Below are 20,785 nucleotides of genomic sequence, written 5' to 3' on the forward strand. Positions count from 1 at the left end.
AACCAGACAATGAAGAATCATGTTTACTTATAAACTTTGGTTTTATTGTCACTTCTCTAAAAGGTTCTGAAATGAAAAACCCAGGATGACGTCAACAGGCCAGGACACGCCCGCTAACCTGTGAAATCTTTGACCAAAACCCCCACCAGAAAGAAACCTGTTTAAATCTAATTAAAGCTCCCTCTTAAAACAGAATATACAAAGTTGATTGACAACTGACATCTTAGATTCTGACTGGTGAAAAGAACCTTGATGAAAACAAATACAGTTCAGAATCCAAACCTTATATCTTACACCTGATTGACACGTCCCACACTGTCGAATTGAAGATCAATCAAAAAAATTAAACAATACAATGTTATACATTCAAAGGGGCGTAGACAAACAAAAGTAGGCATGGACAAATCATTTAGGGAAGTAGTCCTAGGATCTCAGGAGGCCAGAGGCTTCAGGGAGTCCACAGCAGGAGATGAGTCCTGCAGGACAGAGTAGAAAAAGTAGGATAACATCAGTGCACATAGCAACAGCCGATACCAACAATATAGTTGGCTGTTGCTCGTTCCAGCCAACATGTGCGTCAGTAGAGGCTGTAGTCTGCAGCCACTGAAAACATTCACACAAAGGGAAGCGAGGAGCTGATGCTATTTACACTCAAATGAAAAAAGGCATCACAGCTGGAACATAATCAGTGCTGAACTCAACAGCAGCTTTCGTTGACCGATGTAAGTTTAACAATTTCTAATGTTAACTGGTCTGTCATGTTCCAAACTGGCAGCATCACCAGTGGCTCGAAAAGACATGCCCCAATAAACAGCCACAGGAATTAACGGGGCAGCCGCCTGAGTCTGAGGAGCTTGGACGACTCAAAGCTCAACTTTACATCAGTGGAGCACAACAGAGCATCTGTAGTAACCACCACCTTACCTCCTTTGTATCCTTGGCAGCAACCTCCTCTTCCTCTCCAGGACACACCTCCATCTTCTCCTCCACCCTTTCTTCCTCCCCACCCGCATCCCCCGCCTCCATCCCATGCTCAGCCTCCCACTCCTGAAGAACCTCGTCCAGGTTGAACCTGCGCCTGTAGTTTACCAGGAAGTTCTTCACCTGCACCACAGACTTGTTACCAATCACATCGGAGATTGCTTGGAAGTCCCGCCCATACTTCCTGATAGCTGCACCAAATCAGACAAGAGACAAGACGAATCACTGATGAAGCTTTACCATGGCTGATTCATCTTACAGGTATTGCAGATGTTACCTTGCACAGCAAGCAGCTGCTCCTCTGTCGTCCAACGAGTGTTAAACTTCTGATTTACCTAGAAAAACAGGATACAAAGATTAAAATCATCATGACCATAGCCTAGAAAAAGTGTCATGTTGTCATGGCTACCTCAGGCTGTCTGAAGTCGTCAATGCCTGAGCTGAGTTTGTCTTTCAGAGCCGAGTTTGTCTGTTTGATCGTCTGAATCTGAGACACAGAGACAGTCAGGTGAGGAGAGAAAGACAGCCAAGAGACAAGCAGGTGCAAGGAGAGAACAACACACCTGTCTCTTAATGGACACCAGCTGACTGTCCAGGTGTCTAATGACACCCTGAGCAGTTGAAGACGACAGAGAGACAACGTCCTGATGGTTCAGAAACATTCCTCTGGGCGGACGTTTTTTCATCCGCTGGGACGCCTTCCCTGTCTACAGGTGCAGAGAGAAGCAGGATGTTACAGACTCAAAGGTCGCTATAATCAGTGTTTTCACTTCTGGTACTTATCATTTGCTTGTTTCGATTTCCAAACGCTAAATTAAAATATGTTAAATAATGATAATACATTTTATTTATAGGCGTCTTTTATGGCACTCAAGCTCACCGTACAGTTAAAACATGAATAAAATACATAACAACAAATATCACATACATTATCAAATAAAAACAAAACTAAAATAATAAGATCAAATAACTGTTAAGCATCTACTCAGAAGGAGTAGGAGAAGCTGAAGGGTTAGGTTTTAAGATGAGATTTTGAAGGGAGCAAATTTATATTATTATATTTATATTACAAAGGTACACGGTCTGTTACACTTTTTGCAGCCTGTTAGAAGAACCAACTTTTTTTGGTGGTCCGTAATTTTTTTAAAATTTGGAACAGAATTTCAGAACCAACACTACTATTCAAATGTTGCTACCTTCAGTCCAGCTGCTGGTTTAACGTCTGACCGCTCTGATCCAGAACTGACCTGAAACCAGTGTGAAAAACAGTAAGCAAACAATAAATAGTCTGTAAACAACCAGTCTATAAGCAATAAATAGTTTCACCTCCTTCTTGGTGTTTTGGTCCAACTCTGGGTCACTTGGTAAATTTCCATCTTCAACTTCATCATCACTAAAACATAACGTTTATTTTGATGACCAATCACATCACACATGTCATTTCACCTTTGCAGGTCTCAATTCACCTGTCATCTCGCTCCCGCTTGTGTTTTCGGGTCTGACGGTCCATCAAGCTGGTTTTGCTGCGACTTTTCTTCCAGGAGTAATAAAACCGAACCAGACTAGCCATTGACTTATCAGGTAACTGAACAAAAACAGACTTAGACTCAAACAAGAACAGATGCTATACTAGGCCCAATGCTAGATCTAAACTGGTTATATTGATGATGTACCATTTGCTGGATGCGGTGGAAGCTCTTCCCATGGAAGCTGAAGGCCTGTTCGAACAGGACTCTGTCCTCCACCGTCCACTCATCAGGAAAGGGAGTAAAGTTTGGCAGGTCAGCCAGTGACTTCTCAATGTTGTGTTTGTGCCAGAAGAGCATCCCCAAGGCCTGAGGCAGAAACACATAGGTCAAGTAAATACCACACAGGTAAAAAGGGTATGAACATGTGCTAAAAAGTACCTGCTCCATGTTGTATCCATGTTTCTCCTTAGCAATGGTGATGTACTCGTCTACTGTAACAGAACCAAAACTTTAGTCAGGGTTTCAACTAACATATGTGAAATCATCATGTTATCACCACGAAGAAAACGGTGTTCTTACTGGAGGAACCATTTTGTTGGTTTAAGTTTGAATTTTTATGTATATTTATATTGACATGTTTATTTTAGATAAGTATTTAAGTTCATTGCTAATTAGTAATTGTGCTGTCACGGGGGTGTGTGTGTATATATACATCTATCCATCCATTCATCCATCCATCCATCTTCAACCGCTTATCCCCAGGGGCAGCAGTCTGAGCAGGGAGTTCCAGAATTCCCTCTCCCTGGACACTTCCTCCAGCTCTTCCGGTGGGACCCCAAGGCGTTCCCAGGCCAGCCGAGAGACACAGTCCCTCCAGCGTGTCCTGGGTCTTCCCTGGGGCCTCCTACCGGTGGGACATGCCCGGAACACCTCCCCATAGAGGCATCCAGGAGGCATCCGAACCAGATGCCCGAGCCACCTCAACTGTCTCCCCTCGATGTGGAGGAGCAGCGACTCTACTCCGAGCTCCTCCCGGGTGACAGAGCTCCTCACCTTATCTCTAAGGGAGCGCCCAGCCACCCTGCGGAGGAAGCTCATTTCGGCCGCTTGTATCCATGACCCTTTCGGTTATGACTCAAAGCTCATGACCATAGGTAAGGGGAGGAACGTAGATTGACCGGTAAATTGAGAGCTTGTCCTTTCGGCTCAGCTCCCTCTTCACCAAGTGCAAGGAGGAGATCAGAGCGGAAAGGAGCATCAGCGCGAATAATGAATGATTGGAACGACTGGAGGAAGGAATCAACTTGGTTATCTGTTTAGAGATTAATTTGTTATGTGAAATAAATCAGCACAACACACTTTGTTGACTGGACATTGAATTCATTTTGCCTGTGTAGGAAACACTTGCCTATGGTGCATCAGTGGCGTTTTAAATTGAACTTGATTGAACGCTGTGGATGAATCTCCACTACACTTACACTGAGTCTGGTTCAGGCAGCTGCTTGGAATCCAGACCAACATCCCCAGGTTTTCTCTGAGCTGAGCCGCTTGGGCCACCTCTAATAGAACAAAAAGGTACGGATACAGAGAAACATTGCTGATGAAAATCATCAGATGAAAGAAGCCAAGTTACAGACAAACTAGCAGAGTACTTCTTGGTCCAGATCCGCTCAGGACAAACATAACCAGGCCAACTTCAGTCGGGGGTAATGTGGGTCAACACTGAACCGTAATCATTGGCACTTGCTCAGTAAACCGGAACCCGAACAAGTAAAATGCACAAATGATTATTTAAATCGAGAAACTAACTAATCATGCCGAGTTCAGAACCACACGCAAATGAAGACATGGTCAAAGTGCAAAGCTGGTACCACTTTGAGAACCTGGATCAAGAAACACGTAGCTTAATGATGTTGCTGTGCTAGGCTATCACACCACTTCGAGGCTACCGATCCGTGTTTGGCTTCTTACCCGGGTCATAGTCCGGAACGACAGCCTGATACTGTGGTCCGACTCTCATACCTCCTCCCCCTGCAGGCACAATGCACATAACTATTTCGTAAAATATTCAGTAGTATTTAAGCTCACTTACGGTGCTACGGTGATCGAGGCTACCCACCATGCTCCTCGTCGCTACTGGAGCCTGAACTTCCTTCTTCCCAGCAGCTGTTGGTGCTGGTTCCATTACCGGACACGGTCTTTGCGCCAGTAGTTGGTGCTGCTCCATTGCCACCGGTACCGCTGCCCGCCGGGGCTCTGCCCCTCCTTTTTCCCGGAGCCTCCGGGTTTCTCTCCAGCATCGCCGGCATGAAGCGGATGGAGGAAGACAAGACTAACTGCTAGCTGCTAACTACGGCTAATAGTTAGCCTGTTGGTTTAGCTGCCGTACTAAGTGAATCAAAACAGCTAACTAGCCTCAGTGCTAAGACCACAATTCAGCCCGGACGGTAGCGTGAGGGTTCGGTTTGCAACCGAGATTCTTAAGGGGGAAATGTTTAAAGCGATGCAGCTCAAAGAAGCTTAACGGGCAGATGCTAACAGTTAACCCGACACGTAGGCTTCACACTGAGTCAGAAAAGTTGCGGAACAAGTGGCCAGACCCAGAAACCAGATCAAACCGGACCGACACCGACAGACGTCACGCAGAGTCGAACACGAGCACCATTATCGATAGAGAACAGCAGAAGTGATCACGGATCAAGACTGAGAGTCAATGGATCCCAGCTGGACCACGGTGTGAACTCTGCTGCCATCACAGGTCGCACGGAAAACTGCGAAGAACCAGTTTCTGCTGGTACGGACCCATGTGGGTTCCTGCTTGTACTGCATGTACTACACGTCATTCGTGTATCTCATGAACTACTTTCTGCAACTTTTGTATTTTTGATTTTTCTCAGCTTTCATGTTTTAAAGTCGTTCAACTGCTGTCAAGTTCTCAAATATCACAACAAACAGAAACCGCATATAATAAGTCAGATCTAAGTCAGAAAAATGAATGTGAAACAAAAATATGCCAAGCTTTGAGCTCTGTTTGCAGTCTTTCCTCTTACACTTTATCGGTTTGGTTTTGACACCATTTCTAAGTTCTTTAACATATTGTCTCGGTTCTCTGTTGAAAACTAAAATGACTCAATTATTGTTGATCTTTTCTGTGGTTTTTTTCAGAAATTGTTTTATTTATTAATTCGTATTAAAAACATTGTCAGACATGGTTTCTCTCCCAGGAGTAGAAGTACAGGAGTAAAGGAGTGAAGACACTCACGACTGGAGCAAGGAGTCATATGAGAGGTTGAATGACATGCAGTACTACATAATTACTGGGAGGTGGAACCAAGCAACAATAAATATACACAGAGAAAGATGAAATAAGCCAAGAATGACGTGCAAGAAGCTGGAAATACAATATAATATGTAAAAATACCAGAAATTAATGGGACACTGAGAGAATGATGAGCTTTGGGATATATGAATGTAGTGTAGATGAAGAGGCTAATTAAGCAATTCATGATGGGAAATGGATCAGCTTAACACAGCAGAGAGAGATTACTATTGGTGAGTTATAAAAGAACCAACTGAAGAAAGTAAACGTTAAAGTCAGACAAGACTGAACCAACAACAAAGAGAAAACGTAAGAAAAAAAGTACAGAAACATCCCAACAGTCATCTGTTCAGACATTACAAAATAATATTTAAGTTGTATCATTGGTGTTCTGCAGGGTTCTGTGCTTGGTTCAATACTTTTCACTGCCTCCTCGAGATGAGCAGAAATGCTCATCTAGAGGCTCAGACTGAGAACTATGAGAATCTCTTTTGCGGGGTCACGGGGGTTGCCAGAGCCTATCCCAGTCATCTACAGCTGAAAGGCACTTGGTCCAAACATTCTACATTAAAAAACGAATGAGACAAGAGTTTAAAATTTCAGCTTTTATTTCAAAGTGCTTACATCTGGATCTCCTACTGAACTAAGAAAACACTTGTTAAACACAAGCACACCAAAGTTACTGTAACATGAAGACCAGAGAGCTGTCCATGGGTGAAAAAGACGACAGCTGATTTGTTTTACTCTGGTTCTAGTTTGATTGACGGAATACATGTGTAGTAACAGACCGCGGACAGCAGATGGGGTAACAAGCTTGAATTCAGTTTGTCTCAGATTAAAAGAGAAAATAGTGGCCACCAGTAAATTCTGTTCTGTGATAATTAAACGACTGTTTTTACATGGAATCCGCTAGTTTCCTTCTGTTTCTACTGTTAAAAATCAAAATATGTATAGTTCAATCTTCAAAGTTCAAAAACGAACGAAGAAAGTGTTAATTGATATAGTATCAACAACAAACACTACGTGATTTAAACTACACCTAACTGCTGTGAACGATCAGCTGTAGTTTCTGCAGATTTCAAATAACACGTCTCCACTGTGTCTATTCTAATAGAACCTGCAACAGTTTAAGAGTCGCTATGTTCGACATGTCAGCAATGTCCGACACTCGATCCCGCTGAGCCCAAAACAAACATCCACACATGGCGCTGCACCGGCGGAGGGCGGGGCCGGCCGCTATAAAGGTCCGCATGAGCAAAGGACACGGTTTGACTGGGACCCTGCTCAACCACGAACAACCGCTCTGCTTCACACAACGTGACTTCAGTCTCAGGTGGGCTCGTGATGCCGTGGCTGGTGTCCTGTCACCGGGACCACCTGTCTCCGTCGCAGCGCGAGTGCGAGCGCACTGCGTTCTCATTCTACTGCGCAGTGCGGGAGCGGCTGCCGGTCTGGCTGCTGGAGGACATGCGCAGCATGGAAGTGTTCTGCTGGGACGACGGATGCCCGCGACGCTTCCTGCCATCTGAGGCCCTTCTGTACGCGCTCGTGCACGACCACCGGGATTACGCACGTTACCTGTTAGACAGGTACGCAGTGAGCGCGCTCAGAGCGCCACGCTGCAGCTTCTGCTACTGCGGTAGCAGTGGTGCGCAGCACCTGAACGTAGCTGTGCGCTATGACCGCGTGTCTATCCTGGCCATGATGGTGGAGGCTCTGAAGGACACGCAGAGCGAGCGCCAGCGGTACCTGGACAGCTGTGGAGACTGCTTACACGTGGCTGACACGGGGAAGACAGCGGTGCAGTTGGCGGTGGAGCTTTCTCGATCGGACTGTTTACTTCTCCTGCTGGTTCACGGAGCTGCGCCTGTCGGACTGGATGCTGGGCTGCAGACGCTCGTTTCTTGTGACGCGTCACAGCGGCGCGATGCGCAGCGCTGTCTTGACTTGTTGCTGCTATTTGCACCCAAACCGACTCCGCTGCGCCGCTTACAGGATGAACCGCAGCGTTGGCGAAGCCTGTTGGGCAGTGAGGTTTTTAGCTGGCTGTGTGGTCTGGCCCCGCCGCCCCTGCTACTGCAGGCTCTCAGGTGTTTGGCCCAGTCTGGCCCAGATCAAATCAGGAGGCTGCCAGACTTCTTGCAGCTGCACAGCTAACACTGGCATCTGTTCTGCAACTGGCAACTGCCCAGGACTGCTACAATTGGGCTGTTTGTCTACGACATAAAGACTAAAGCAGACCCCGATTCTGTTAAGTTAGCCTTTAGTACTGTTACTACGAGTAACTCAAACTGAAATATGAGTCTGTCAGATTTGGATTTAGATGGAAGAAAAAAACTGACCTAACTTAATCATTACAAGTTTTAATATCACTACGTTAGCCGGAGAAGGGGAAGGCAGAGGCTGTTCTCTTATCACTTCTCTGTTCTCACCTTATTTTCAATCATGGACTCCAATGACCTCAGAGTTTGAAGCTTTTTGAAAACTGAATTCATGAAACTGCGTTTACTGAAAAACCAAGTATGATCCTGAGGTATTTGTACCTTATTTGAGAATTTTCTATTTACTGTTACCTTGCCACAATTTTGAGATGAATATTGTGGTTTTACTCCGTTTGAACGCAGATAATTTGTTGTTAATTTTTATAAAGTAATAAACAAAACATCTAATAATAGCAACTGTTTGACAGATCAGAGGTTCTAGATTTTCTCTAACAAGCAGTTGTAGTTGTGATTCACACAGATTGTATTAAACATCTGTAAACATCAGACACAGTGAACCAAAAGCTTAAATACGTCTCAACCATCAGTAGGGTTTTTTCTGCACTTTTTTTCTCTGATCCAGAATTCAAGATCATAATTGTCACACGGGCCATAAAAATACAATGTCTCATGTCTTTGGTGCAGATAAATTAAAGTTATTTTATTTTTCACATTAACAAGTTACTTGTTTCCTTTACACAGCTAGTTTTTGCAGATCAGATTCAAGGTTTGTTGAACATGACGCAGTATCAACATCTGAACCAGAGTAAAACCAGGAAACAAGTTGGTGGAGTTTATTCTGTAAAAAAACATTAGCTATGTTATTGAATCATTAATATATTAGCTGACAGTAATGAATTTCTGAAACTTGAATCTACACCATACCGTGACTGAAGTCTTAAGATGACACTGAATTCCTGTTGGTCAACAGTAGAACATCCAGATGATGACATCATCACAGTTCACAGACCAAACTTGATCAGAGGCCCAATAATATCCACCACATTATACTAAGACTGATCAGAATCCAGTGGATGGAGCCAACGCATGTTACCATAGCAACAGTGATGCTAAAATGGACAAACAGCTGAAGAAAATTATAATTGGAATTACAACTTGAGAAGTCAGACAAGTCAATGCTGGAAACAAAGTTAAACCAGTTTAAAAATTCAGTTTAAACTGGTTTAATCTTCATTTTAATCCAGAACTGGATTAAACCAAAAGAAAACTTTTCCATAATAAAACGAACAACCAAGCTGAACTAGAAAACCAACTGAAGAAGTTAAGTATAAAGTAACAAAATGCCACTTTGAACCAGTTTCAACTGAAATTAATGCATGAAACGCAAATGTCCCTTTTATCGTCGTTTTACACAAGCAAACTAAAACCAGTCAACTGTTAGAGGTCCCCTAATGTCCCCCCAATGCTCAATCACACTTCACTAAATAGCCAGCATGTAAAATTACCCTTAAACATCCTGATACATTACCAGACAGACTAGAAAACAAAACATTAAAACCAGCTCCATCCAAACAGAGTCATGAACCAGTAAAACCTGTATGTACACAATGCAGTAAATATTAGCAGATTCAAGATTAAAGTGCCTTTTGTTAAACAAAAGCTCATTTTCCAGCAGCCACCTATGACCATCCTGAACTTCGATGTCAGATCAGATGAGCTCCCATTCCTCATCTACCTCATCCCCACTGAGGACAGTGGCTGAGGGGGCAGTTCTGGTGGGATTCCGGGGGAGGAGCTTCGTCAGTCGCTGAGACAATCCACCAATCAGAGTCACTGCCCACAACGCGTCGTCTGGAGTCACTGATGGGCCACAAACACAAGGCACAACTGAGACACATCTCTGTAGAAAAGGTTAGCTCGAGCCTCCCCCAAAACAAACCTAGTCTCACCAGTTAACCAGTTGGCGTTTCCAGGGATCTTCTTCCAGTAGTCTCCTGCAGGGTTCCTGTCAGAGACCCCATAACGTCGAGCCAGGTCTCCATTCACACAGCGAACCCAAACGGTCCTACAGCTGAGGACCAGCTGGTTGACTGCCAGACCTTAGGGTCAAGGCACAGAGCAGTGAGACAGACAGACAGACACATAGGTAGACAGACACAGGCACATCCTTGTACTTCCATGGAAGTGAGGACCTCCAGTGGCATAATTTCTTCCCTAGCCCCTTACCCTAACCACCACAACTAGAGGCAGGCGTCTAACCTTTGTATATATGTTTTTTGGTTCTCACTTGGATAGACGTACAAGTACAAACACACACACACACACACACACACACACACACACACACACACACACACACACACACACACACACACACACACACACACACACACACACACACACACACACACACACACACACACACACACACACACACACACAGGTAGGCAGACAGGCAGGCGGACACACACAGACAAGCAGACAGGCGCATACCTGGCACCAACTCCCAGTCTGTCCCTACTGGCATCTCCTCACTAAGTCCAGTTCTGACGAAGACAGTTCCTCTGTTGTCCAGTGCCCAGAGCAGACGATCGTTGGGACTCGTCTGAACGCTGACCAGCTGTACCCCTATAGGCTGCAGACACATGGTGCCATCAGGAATCCAGTGTGTTACCAGTAAAAGGTGATCCTGTGCAGGTGTAGTCTGTACCTGTACAGGTGGTTCTATGTGAATCCAGGCGGGCAGCATCATACTTGGGTTTAAAGGTTGGGTCCCCACTCTAAAGTAAACGACCCCTTGATGATCAACGGCCCAAACATTCTGGCTGCCACAGCTGATGCTGATCAGACGAACATTTCCTGTGACACACGTGAACATGGACTGGGTTAGAGTTGCTAGAACTTGTTTTGCTTATTATGAATCCCTTATCAGGGTTTTTAAACTATAATTTCATTTTGAATCATTTAAAACACAAAATTCAGTGTTTAAATAATAAAGCTTCATTAAAATAAAAAAAAATGTAGGATAGAATGGGAGACAGAGCTTTTAGCTACCAAGCTCCTCTCCTCTGGAACCAGCTCCCTCCCTCTCCCAGGTTCGATAAGCTGACACACGCTCCACCTTTAAGATTAGGCTTAAAACCTTCCTTTTTGATAAAGCTTATAGTTAGAGATGGTTCAGGTCACTGGCAATGATTGTTAGTCACAGGAACCATCTCTTAGTTAAGCTGCAATAGACATAGACTGCTGGGGGACTTCATTTATACACTGAGCTCCTCTGTTTCCTTCTACCTCTTCTGTCCAATAACCTCCCATCATTGTTTTATGTTCAACTAACCTTGTCTCTTTCTCTCCAGTAGTTGTGCTTCTCTCCCGCTCTCTCTCTCTCCTCTACTCTGTCCTCACCTACAGGTATCATAGGACTCAGAGCTTTGTGTCTGTGATGGGCAGCTGCGGATCCAACCATCCTGCCTGTATCAAGTCTCTGGTCCAACCATCCTGCCTGTGCTCTGTTGTTGCTTGTGTTGTTGCTGTGCTTTTCTCTCTCTCTATCCCCTCACCCCAACCGGTCGAGGCAGATGGCCGCCCACATCCAGTGTGGTTCTGCTGGAGGTTTCTTCCTCGTTAGAGAGGGAGTTTTTCCTCTCCACTGTTGCTGTCAAATTAATGCTTGCTGTATGTGGGATTTGTTGGGTTTGGTTGTGTGAGGCGCTATATAAATAAAATTGAATTGAAAAATTTAATTGAATATCCTAAATATAAATAAAAAGCCAGCATAGAGCTTTGTTGTTTGTTGCAGATGGAGAAATGAGGACACAGCCTTTCTCCTGCTGACAGACGATCTGTTTTCTCCGCCATTTTGCCAGCGGCTGCATTATTTTGCAAAATGAGCCCCCCAATTAACGGAATATCATAATCGATTATAATCAATAATATTGATTAGTTGTTGCAACCCTACACTAAAGTATGCAGTTATGTTTATGATGTAATTTTATGCTGCAATGTATGTATATATACGTATTTATTATTTTATATCACACATAGCTGCTAATTCCTTAATTGGAATTTAAAAAAAAAGTAATAGCTAATTTAGTAGGATGTAATTTATAATTGTGTTTGTCATTTATTGTAATGCAGCTTATGCATAATGGCATGGCATGTTAAGGCATTACATGGCATGACAAGAGCAAGAATGCAAAGAGTAATAACTGCCCGTCAATGCTTTGTATCTGTTACTAACTTGGAGGGAGCTACACTCAGGGCCTGCAACAACTCCACACCACAACCCCTACAACCTGCCAAGCTCAGACTTTACCCTGAACTAATTCAAAGCCTTTATTACTTTGCTACATGTATTTAGTGTCAGGATCCTGGGCTGACACCTACTCCCTCTCTTTCCCTCCATGAGAGTAATCAGCAATTAGGTCTATTCCCCATACCTGTGCTTCCCCTCTGTTTCCCTACATAAACTCACCCAGCTTGCCAGTCTGTGCTAGGTCATTACAATACTTTTATCTTTGACATGCTCACTCCTTGCTGCTCATTGGACTGCAGTTGGGTATTTGCTTCCTTTAGTCATGCCACATTCATACCGTTGTTTAGCCCTGCTCTATCTCTTTAGCCTTGTTCAGCCTAGACCTTGTTTAACCATGCTCCTGCTTAGCCATAGCCCTGCCTTTGTTTAATCTCATTTAGTGACGCGGTTTGGTACGTTTTCCTATTTCCTGGTTAATCTGCTTTGGTTTTTTGCCCTTTTATCTGTGTTCATCTTCATCTATTCTTTGTTTGGCTGCCATGGTGTAGGAGTCTAGGAGTGTTTCCTGCTAGTCAATTGTTTTAGTTTGAATTAAAGAGACTGTGTTTACTTTTATTCTGGTTCACCGTGGCTCTGACTCTGTTCCATGCACCCTTAAGTACTCGATAAGCCATTTTTTATGATTGACCCAGCCAATAATAGACCCAATCAGAGCAGTCCAAGGAACTGACATTACTAGTCTGTATAAGCTCCTGAACTCTCTTCTGGAATGTTGTGACGTGCAAGCCAGGTGAACAACTCTGGTTTGAGCCAGGGAGGTTGTCACGGTACTCTCTATGAAGGTTTCTCTGGTGTGAGTGAGTGAGTCAGTGACTGGTGGGACTACTCCAAGGCACCATCATGTTTTGCTGCAGGTTCACAAGCTCCGCCTTGTACAGTTGTAGCCTCATGGACTGCTTTTTGCCCCGCAGCTCCAAATGTGCAACTGGGTCCACTTTCTTCAGCCAAGTCTGCAGTCTTTTTTCGTTCAAGCTCACTACAACTGGTGGATTCCCCTCGTTTGAGGAACCCCCCTGCTTCAGACTCCAGATTGTCCCCTTCAGACACTTGGGCTATCTGGAAGGAGTTGGCCGAGGGCTCCCCACACTACTTACCTTTCTCTTACCACTCAGCTCCTGACACAGCTCTCCCACAGCTCACCCATGCTGCAATTTCATGCTGCACGCCTGGCCTCAGCAACCCCTGCTCCACGTTTCTCTGCTGCAGCTTCACACCCTGGTCAAGCTCCACATTTTTCCACTAGTCCAGAGCCAGACTCCGCTTATGCCTTTGCTCCATGCATCGTGGCATAAACCCAGGGCGCAACACGCCTCACAGCTCTCAAACTCCAGCACTGCCTCAGTCTGCCCTTGTTCCCGGTGGCCCAGAGGTGACTACGCCTGCCCTTGTTTCTGGTTTTGTTTCTCAGGTGGTCCAAGGAGGACCCTTTCTGCTCAGCCAACATGGTGTGTCCAAGTGGCCCGGGAAGGGGGCCAAGCCTAGTTCAAGTCCAGGAGTGACCGGTCTTTTGTTTAGTCTCATTTAGTTACGCGTTGCACAGAGTTTTAGAGTTTTCCTATTTGTTAATCTGCTTTGTTTTTTTGCCCTTTAGTTTTGGTGTTTATCTTCTATTCTTTGTTTGGATGTCATGCTGTGGCTCTGACTCAGTTCCTTGCCCACACAAGTACTTGATTCGCTATTTTGAATGGTGGACCATGACATTTAGAAACAAGGACAGGTTTGTTATTACGATGTAAGGAGTATAAATGGATGGAAATCCACATTCAGACATTCTAGTACATAACACAGGAAGCTGTTTGTGTGACCTTAAAAAAAGGAACATGACACAGGGACAGTAATTCACGACTCTGAGGGGTCCCATGGTAGTAAATAAGTCTCTAGACAGACGATCATGTGGTAGGGGCAGTGAGAAGGGCACAACAACTAAAAACAGATCTGACCTATTAGCTGAGCTCCAGGGTGACGCACATAAACATTCAGTTACACAACATCCACCTGTCAGTGTGACAGACACACACAGCTGTGTGTACATCACATACTGCAGTGGTCAGGGTTACTGTGGGGCACAGCATCTGCTGTAATCCCACTGGTCATTTGGGTCCTAGCAGCATTTCTTTGTTCATCTTAGAATCCAAGTGTAGCAGACAAGAGTATGTTGTTGTGTAAAAATGAATGTGTAGATTAGAATAGAAGGAGATGAAATGAGTGAGCTAATCCCTCACACATCACAGGTACAGGCAGTAAACATACAGGGCGTCCTGTTGGAACACCTACCTAGCTGACTGAGGTCCAGGGGCGTCCAGTGCAGCCCTGTGGGACAGGAGGCAGACAGGGTACGAATGCAGACCCGGCCGTGTGTGTCCAGACCCCACAGAGCATCCCGACAGGCAGACAGGTGAGTCAGCTCCACCTGCACCAAACACAGAGGTCACTCATGACATGGAGTAAAGAGCAGCAGAATGTAACCAAATCTAAGATGCAGGTATGTTTCTACCTCACGTGGCAGAGGGACAGAGGAGGGACGGAGCTCTCCATCCTGATCCCACACACAGAACAGATCCTTTCTGCTCTGAGCCAACCACAGAAACGTTCCTGACACACAAAGGCAGAGTTTACATTGAACGGTGACTTTCTGGGAACTCACAAACAGAAGTAAGAGTAAGATTTAGTGCCAGTCAAATCAAACATGGAGAGTATAGTATTTACTGTGTTACCTTCCCTGTGAGGAACCAAAGAAGAAGTGATGAAGGTCCACCTCGTGGATGAGACAGTTCCTCTTGGAACAACGTTCTGCCAAAACGTTCCTGATAGAGTTGAAGAAAAACAGCAGTTGAAAATTGTGAAACTTAAATTGGTGTTTGGTGGTTTCTGTTGTTCCCTACTAACCAACAAGACTGCCACGTGCCAGGTGTAGCTGGTTTCGTCCTGATGCAACCCAGACCCCAGTGGCGTTGGCACTGACCAGGCTTGGCTGGCACTGTGAATACTGTGACAGAAAGGCTACCACCCGCTCCACTGGCGCCCTGGTTACTGTGGCAACACTCTGAGTGGCCTGCAGCAGAGTCTGGAACAGGCTGCCCTGATCGAATACCACGTAGTCCGAAATACTGATCTAAGGGAGGAGACAGTCAGGCTGGGGTGCTGAGATCAACCAAAATAAACAAAAACCCTGCTAATATATCTTTACCTGCCACCAGTGGTCGTCATCTCCCTGTGGTCGGGACAAACACACACCAGTACGGAACCAAAGACTTCCACTGGTGTCTAGGGCCCAGGCTGTCCCACCATCTCCCAGGGCCACACACATCAGCTCCAGACCCTGACCCTCACTGCAAACAACAAGGTTGTCTCAGTGAGAGATCATTGTCCAATACGCAGCATTACAGCAAAAATACAGTGACAGTACCTGATGGTGTCGGCCCTCCAGCCCTCTCCCTCACTGCAGTAGCTATTTATTCCTTCTCTGTAGAACAGGGCCTTGTGTTCGCTCAGTGCCCAGACCACAGCTCCTCTTACACACACCTGGCTGAATACGCAGGGAGAGTCCACCTTCACAGACCGAGCACAGGGACGCTCTGCACTGAGACCTAATAAACAGAGTCAATCAACCTTTGACCTTTACCTATAGAACTCTGACACCACTGGTCAACAACTTGTCTGCTGGGGCTGTGACCTTTGAACATTTGAACTGTAACACTTTGTAAAATAAATTGCGTGTTGAGGCCCTTTGATGCCATTGGCCAAGTCTCCAGCAGAGGGTGTTGCCCCTGCTGACTTATAGACTCACATTTGCTGCTATAACGTGGGAGCCACCAGTGAGGTAAAACCTCATCCAAATGTGAGCTTTGGAAACGATGACAGCCCTACTGTGTGTGAGTAGCTGGTCACCTGTTTGCAGGAAGAGGTCGCCATTGGTCCGGATGATCCAAGCAGAATCATCACTCAGAGCAACAAAGGCTGCTTGCTCCACAGCTTTGTACCAGTGACGTCTACCTTTGACTGACACCTTAGCACATGCAAAAGCTGTCATGTTCTTCTGCTCCACCTTCCACAGCAGATTGCCTGGTGGAGTTAGCAACAGTTAGCATCCAGCTACTGCTACTTTTGCCTGCACAGCTGTATGTACATAACAGTCATGTCAAGTGTGACATCAGCAGCTCACCTGATGGTGAGACTGCTACCTGGTGGACATTATCTTCGAAGCGCTGCCAACTGAGTCCAGTTTCAGGTAGAATGCTACAGAAGAGCCCTCCTTTGAAGTCCAAACACCACACATACCTGAAACACAAATTAAATATTAGACAACTCCTGGAACAAACAATCTGCCACATACTGTAACATAGGGTTTTCAAAGAGGGATAAAAAAAAACATCTCATGGGTTCAGGAAAACAGGACATAAGGACCATATCTTGATCAGAGCAGAGGCTGTGTGCGGCACTTTTTTGACACCAAGTTCACAGTGATGGAGTTTTGGAGGTTAATGTGGAGAAGACTTCACCAACAGTGTAGGTCAAGATATCACAATTTAACACTAGAACACCTAAAGGACTTACACCTTTACATATACCCCTAACAACGTCTGGGTGTTTACTTGTCCGCCACGCTCCAGCTGGTACCCTGCCAAGAGCCGCTTTTGTTACGTAAAGAGGGCCATCACCGACGCACTCTGTGGGGTGGGACGCATGGGCTTGCTGACCCTGCTGCTGCCTGCAAGGCAGAGCAGGGTTCCTACTCATGTTCCTATGAGTCTATGAATGACATCCACTGTTACAATGTTCCACCGCTATGTGCTTGGATTTACAACGTGAAAGGATGAGTGTCATTGTTGCGGTCTCACCAAAGGAAGCAAAAGACATCAACAATACAGTAAGACAGTTTTGCTGCTTTGCTTATTAACAAAAAACTAAATAAAGTTCCCACATTATTACACTGTAACGTAACCAAAAATTACAGAAAAGACGACAGTACACCCATCTAGTTTTAACAAATGTGCAATTAAAAATATAATATAAACCCAAAACGCTTGAAAGCATTTCGGTTTTATATTCCGTTTATTTTGTTATTTCCCCTTTCACCTGTACCACATAATAAGTCATTGCAGAGCTACAGTCATGTTCCCAAGAGGTTCACCAGTCGCTTTCAGCAGTAAGTCATGCACGGACGTTGTTCTGCCCGCTTTCATGTAGATACGAATTCTTCAAAGTTTTTTCAAACGTAGATTTTGTTAATTTCAAAACACACAACACTACACTAAGTTAACTTCTGACCTACCTGTCTGTTACCTGGAGACTCAGTATTCCACAGCCTGGTCCTGAGTATCCCATCCAGCTTTCTGCCAGCTAGAGAGAAACAAACACACATTAAAAACTTAACTGGTCAATGGCTGTCAAATTTGAACAGATTTCCATGTGGCACCTGGTCAGGTTTGGGTCGGTCTCTGTCCGGAGTATCCCGGTCTGTTTGCTCTGTAATAGCCTCTGTCTGATTGGATTCTCCGTTGGCAGCAGCGGGTAGAGTGGGACAGTAGATGTCTCCTTCATCATCACTGGACATACAGGAGACGGTGGAGTAAAACATCTGGTCCACCAGGCCAGCAGGGGGTGACATATTGTCCTCCTGTTCACAAACATGACGGAAATATTTAATGATTAAAATTATTTTTCTAAAAATGTATAGTTAAAGTGTGTCTGTTTTGATCAGCTGATAAAATGTGTTGAGTTAGGTCTAACAGGACACACCTCTTCATCCTCAGGTCCAATCCGTGGACATATAAAATTATCATTCTGCTCGTCCATTGGCTGCTGCTCCCCTCCATCATTTCCCTCAGTCTTATGCATGTAGGAGAACGTGCACTCCAGCAGTAGATCCACATCTGGAGTCGGAAGGACTGCTGCCACTTCTAGAGTAGCACTAGAGGTCTTTGACGGATTCAAATGGTTTTCCAAATCCTGGAGGAGCAGAGATACTGGGAGGAGGGATCTGGGGAGGTAGATACTTACAAGGGTAAGACAGGTGGAGGAGATTCTGTCCTATAAACTGTTCTGTGTGCTGGTCTTAACTTACCCAGACTGGCTAGAGAAAGACTCCAACTCCTCCCCATCTGTTACACCTCTGTCTGATCCTGTTGCCGCCTCCAGCAACTCATGATCGTGCATCTGTTCTGGAGTGTCGTGGTTCTGAAGGTCCAGCCCAATAAGAGAGGTCTGGTCACTCAGAGGAGTCCCGCTACCTCCATCACTAAAGCTGCTGTCCTGGACTACAAACATAGAGTCTGAACAGCTGCCCTCAGAGAGGCGGTTGCCACCACTGCTATCTGAGGAACAGGAGGACAGTCTGTTAGGAGCTCTGTGCGTCTCCATCTACTCATTCAGTTTTTTTGTTACTTGCCGTGTCGTCTCTTTTTCTTCTTCTTCACTCTGATGGCTTTCACCACAAGTTCCTGCTGCATCTCCTCTTGACCCAGGGACCCACTGTAGCTTCGGGGGGTGACTTGGGATGATGTGGTCACCGGGCCATTTCCATGGAGACTGTCCCACGAGGTGATGGAGCTGCTGCGACTACGGGAGCAGCTGGTAAACAGTCCAGAGCGATGGCAGAGCTGCTCTGTGACCTGCATAAACCCAATAAAATAACCTGCGAATTCACGCCTAACTGGTGTGTGAACACAACACAGTGCTTTGGTCGCATCTGGCGATATTCTAATGTGACTGATCTGTCTAAAAATCTGTCTAATGTGACTGATCTGTCTAAAAATCTGTCAGGTGTAAAGTATTTATAAACCTAAAAGTCAAAATCTGCCAGGTTCCAGAAAGGAAATGGTTGTCCAAAGGTTGTCCAAACAGCAGTTTTTAAGCTCACCAAAGTGTTTATTTCACAAAAAGGTGACCAAACACAGTAAGCCTCCTGGGACAAACTAAAGATGTTGTTTACAGCTTCTACCTGTTGTTGGAAGGGATTTAGCCTCCAGACATTAGATCATATTTTTCATCATTATTGTTTCATACATGAAACCACCGGTGTCTTGTTTTCACTCAATCGCTATCTCAAACAAAATGCACAGTCCTTACTTGCTTTGCCCTTGTGGATTTTCTCTCTATCTCTTTAGATATCTATGGTGGTTCGCTTTAGGCCAGGTGTTCACCCTACTTCAGTAAAAGATGCACTCCTACATTCCCGTTATATGTGGGTCAGTAACGGCCCGTTCATCTTTACAATTCTGTGCATAATGTGGTCTTCTCCCTACACAGGTGTCACATTGAGTGCTGTTATAGTTGGTGCTGCATTATTCCACAACAGTGTCTGAACAGTGTAAGGTACCATCACTCACTTCCAAATGATCTTCCTCCTGCTCCTCTGCCTCCTCCACTCCTTCATCATATTCTTTCACCCCCTCCTCACAGAGCATCTCACCTCCTCCCCCCTCCATCTTCCCACCCTCTACGATGATGGCCATGGTTCTAATTGGCTGCGCTGTCTCCACTGATCCAGTTGGTGGGAGGATGGTGGGAGTTAAGGGTGATGACAGACGGGCAGAGAACTCTGACACTGATGAGAAAATTAGATTACATTCAACCTAATAGTCATTACACATATTGTTTAAGTACAGGGCAAAGAAATGCCAGACTAGAAGGGCTACAAGTCGCAAGTGCTGGTAGGATTAGTCAGGAGTTCTGGGCTACGTTAGTAGAATTAGTCCCAGTATGAGCAGTAGTAGTACTCACAGTTGGAGGCCAGCCCCTCAGGGCTGCTGGAGAGGCGGATAATGTCTCTGTCTCCTTTCAGGATAAAAATCTCATTGTCACAACACGACACAGACACAATGTCTCCGCTGCTCTCCAGAGCTCCAATTATCACCTGGACACGTCAAATTAACAGTGTTAACACAGAACCCACAATGAATGCAAATATTTCTAAATATTTACTAACCTACTGGTCTCATGGCATCAAAGTTCACATTACTGAACCCTGGTTACAGGAGAGGCTACATACAGTGGGTATGAAAAGTATTTAGACCCCCTTAAATTTCTCACTACATTATATTGTAGCTATGTGCGAAGATCATTGTCCAGCTGTGTTTGATTAAGCTGATTAAACTTGATTAGGAAAGCCACACACCTGTCTACATAAGACATTACAGCTCAGCGCAAATGAGAATCATGAGATCAAAGGAACTACCTGAAGAGATCAGAGCCAGAATTGTGGCAAGGCACAAATCTGGTCAAGGTTACTAAAAATGTCTGCTGCACCTAAGGTTCCAAAGAGCACAGTTATCTCCATAAACCTGAACTTTCGGGGTAGAAGAGCCTTGGTGAGAGAGCTGTAGAGGAACCTAAAGATCACTATGGCTGAGCTCCAGAGATGCAGTCAAGAGGTGGAAGAAAGTTGTAGAAAGTCAATCATCACTGCAGCCCTCCACCAGTCAGGTCTTTATGGGAGAGTGGCCGACAGAAGCCTCTCCTCAGGTCAAGACACATAAAA

The 20,785-nt window shown here is 45.1% G+C and overlaps 3 protein-coding genes across 8 annotated transcripts in view; 1 reads left to right on the forward strand and 2 right to left on the reverse strand.

Annotated features, from left to right (window-relative positions):
* Positions 1-17: 17 nt before the first annotated feature.
* rcor1 (REST corepressor 1) lies at positions 18-5,669 on the reverse strand. Its single transcript, XM_029138946.3, has 13 exons — positions 4,570-5,669; positions 4,422-4,481; positions 3,929-4,009; positions 2,889-2,941; positions 2,655-2,816; positions 2,448-2,566; positions 2,308-2,374; positions 2,178-2,228; positions 1,545-1,688; positions 1,391-1,468; positions 1,259-1,316; positions 925-1,172; positions 18-476 (listed from the first exon to the last, which is right to left on the reverse strand). Exons 1-13 carry the CDS (start codon positions 4,757-4,759, stop codon positions 432-434), a joined length of 1,356 nt encoding a protein of 451 aa, XP_028994779.1. The 5' UTR covers positions 4,760-5,669; the 3' UTR covers positions 18-431.
* Positions 5,670-6,865: 1,196 nt separating this feature from the next.
* On the forward strand, positions 6,866-8,537 carry ankrd9 (ankyrin repeat domain 9). The gene has a single exon (XM_029138947.3). The coding sequence runs from the start codon at positions 7,114-7,116 to the stop codon at positions 7,924-7,926; it is 813 nt and encodes a 270-aa protein (XP_028994780.1). The 5' UTR covers positions 6,866-7,113; the 3' UTR covers positions 7,927-8,537.
* A 270-nt stretch (positions 8,538-8,807) lies between these two features.
* tecpr2 (tectonin beta-propeller repeat containing 2) overlaps positions 8,808-20,785 on the reverse strand; it is a 28,955-nt gene continuing 16,977 nt past the window's right edge. For all 6 annotated transcript variants that reach the window (XM_041069197.2, XM_055505673.1, XM_029138941.3 and 3 more), the window contains 19 exons: positions 20,029-20,161; positions 19,635-19,852; positions 18,695-18,917; positions 18,371-18,620; positions 18,046-18,286; positions 17,723-17,923; positions 17,579-17,646; positions 16,469-16,584; positions 16,195-16,368; positions 15,713-15,893; positions 15,494-15,635; positions 15,193-15,418; positions 15,021-15,110; positions 14,801-14,898; positions 14,581-14,716; positions 10,702-10,850; positions 10,485-10,626; positions 9,941-10,090; positions 8,808-9,851 (listed from right to left, as the gene is read on the reverse strand). In XM_041069197.2, the coding sequence (XP_040925131.1) occupies positions 9,700-9,851; positions 9,941-10,090; positions 10,485-10,626; positions 10,702-10,850; positions 14,581-14,716; positions 14,801-14,898; positions 15,021-15,110; positions 15,193-15,418; positions 15,494-15,635; positions 15,713-15,893; positions 16,195-16,368; positions 16,469-16,584; positions 17,579-17,646; positions 17,723-17,923; positions 18,046-18,286; positions 18,371-18,620; positions 18,695-18,917; positions 19,635-19,852; positions 20,029-20,161 (3,090 nt within the window). In that variant the 3' untranslated portion in view covers positions 8,808-9,699. The remainder of the gene's footprint in view (positions 9,852-9,940; positions 10,091-10,484; positions 10,627-10,701; positions 10,851-14,580; positions 14,717-14,800; positions 14,899-15,020; positions 15,111-15,192; positions 15,419-15,493; positions 15,636-15,712; positions 15,894-16,194; positions 16,369-16,468; positions 16,585-17,578; positions 17,647-17,722; positions 17,924-18,045; positions 18,287-18,370; positions 18,621-18,694; positions 18,918-19,634; positions 19,853-20,028; positions 20,162-20,785) is intronic.

This window comes from Betta splendens, chromosome 22 (assembly GCF_900634795.4).
Source record: "Betta splendens chromosome 22, fBetSpl5.4, whole genome shotgun sequence".
In the NCBI taxonomy this organism is placed as follows: domain Eukaryota; kingdom Metazoa; phylum Chordata; class Actinopteri; order Anabantiformes; family Osphronemidae; genus Betta; species Betta splendens.

Excerpts from the sequence above, each read along its gene's own strand:
- ankrd9 (XM_029138947.3), top strand. The coding sequence starts at position 7,114 with ATGCCGTGGCTGGTGTCCTGTCACCGGGACCACCTGTCTCCGTCGCAG.
- rcor1 (XM_029138946.3), bottom strand. The coding sequence starts at position 4,759 with ATGCCGGCGATGCTGGAGAGAAACCCGGAGGCTCCGGGAAAAAGGAGG. Across the intron at positions 2,567-2,654 it reads TCCACCGCATCCAGCAAATG|TTACCTGATAAGTCAATGGC; the intron begins GTACATCATCAA and ends GTTTTTGTTCAG. Across the intron at positions 1,173-1,258 it reads GCAGCTGCTTGCTGTGCAAG|CTATCAGGAAGTATGGGCGG; the intron begins GTAACATCTGCA and ends GATTTGGTGCAG.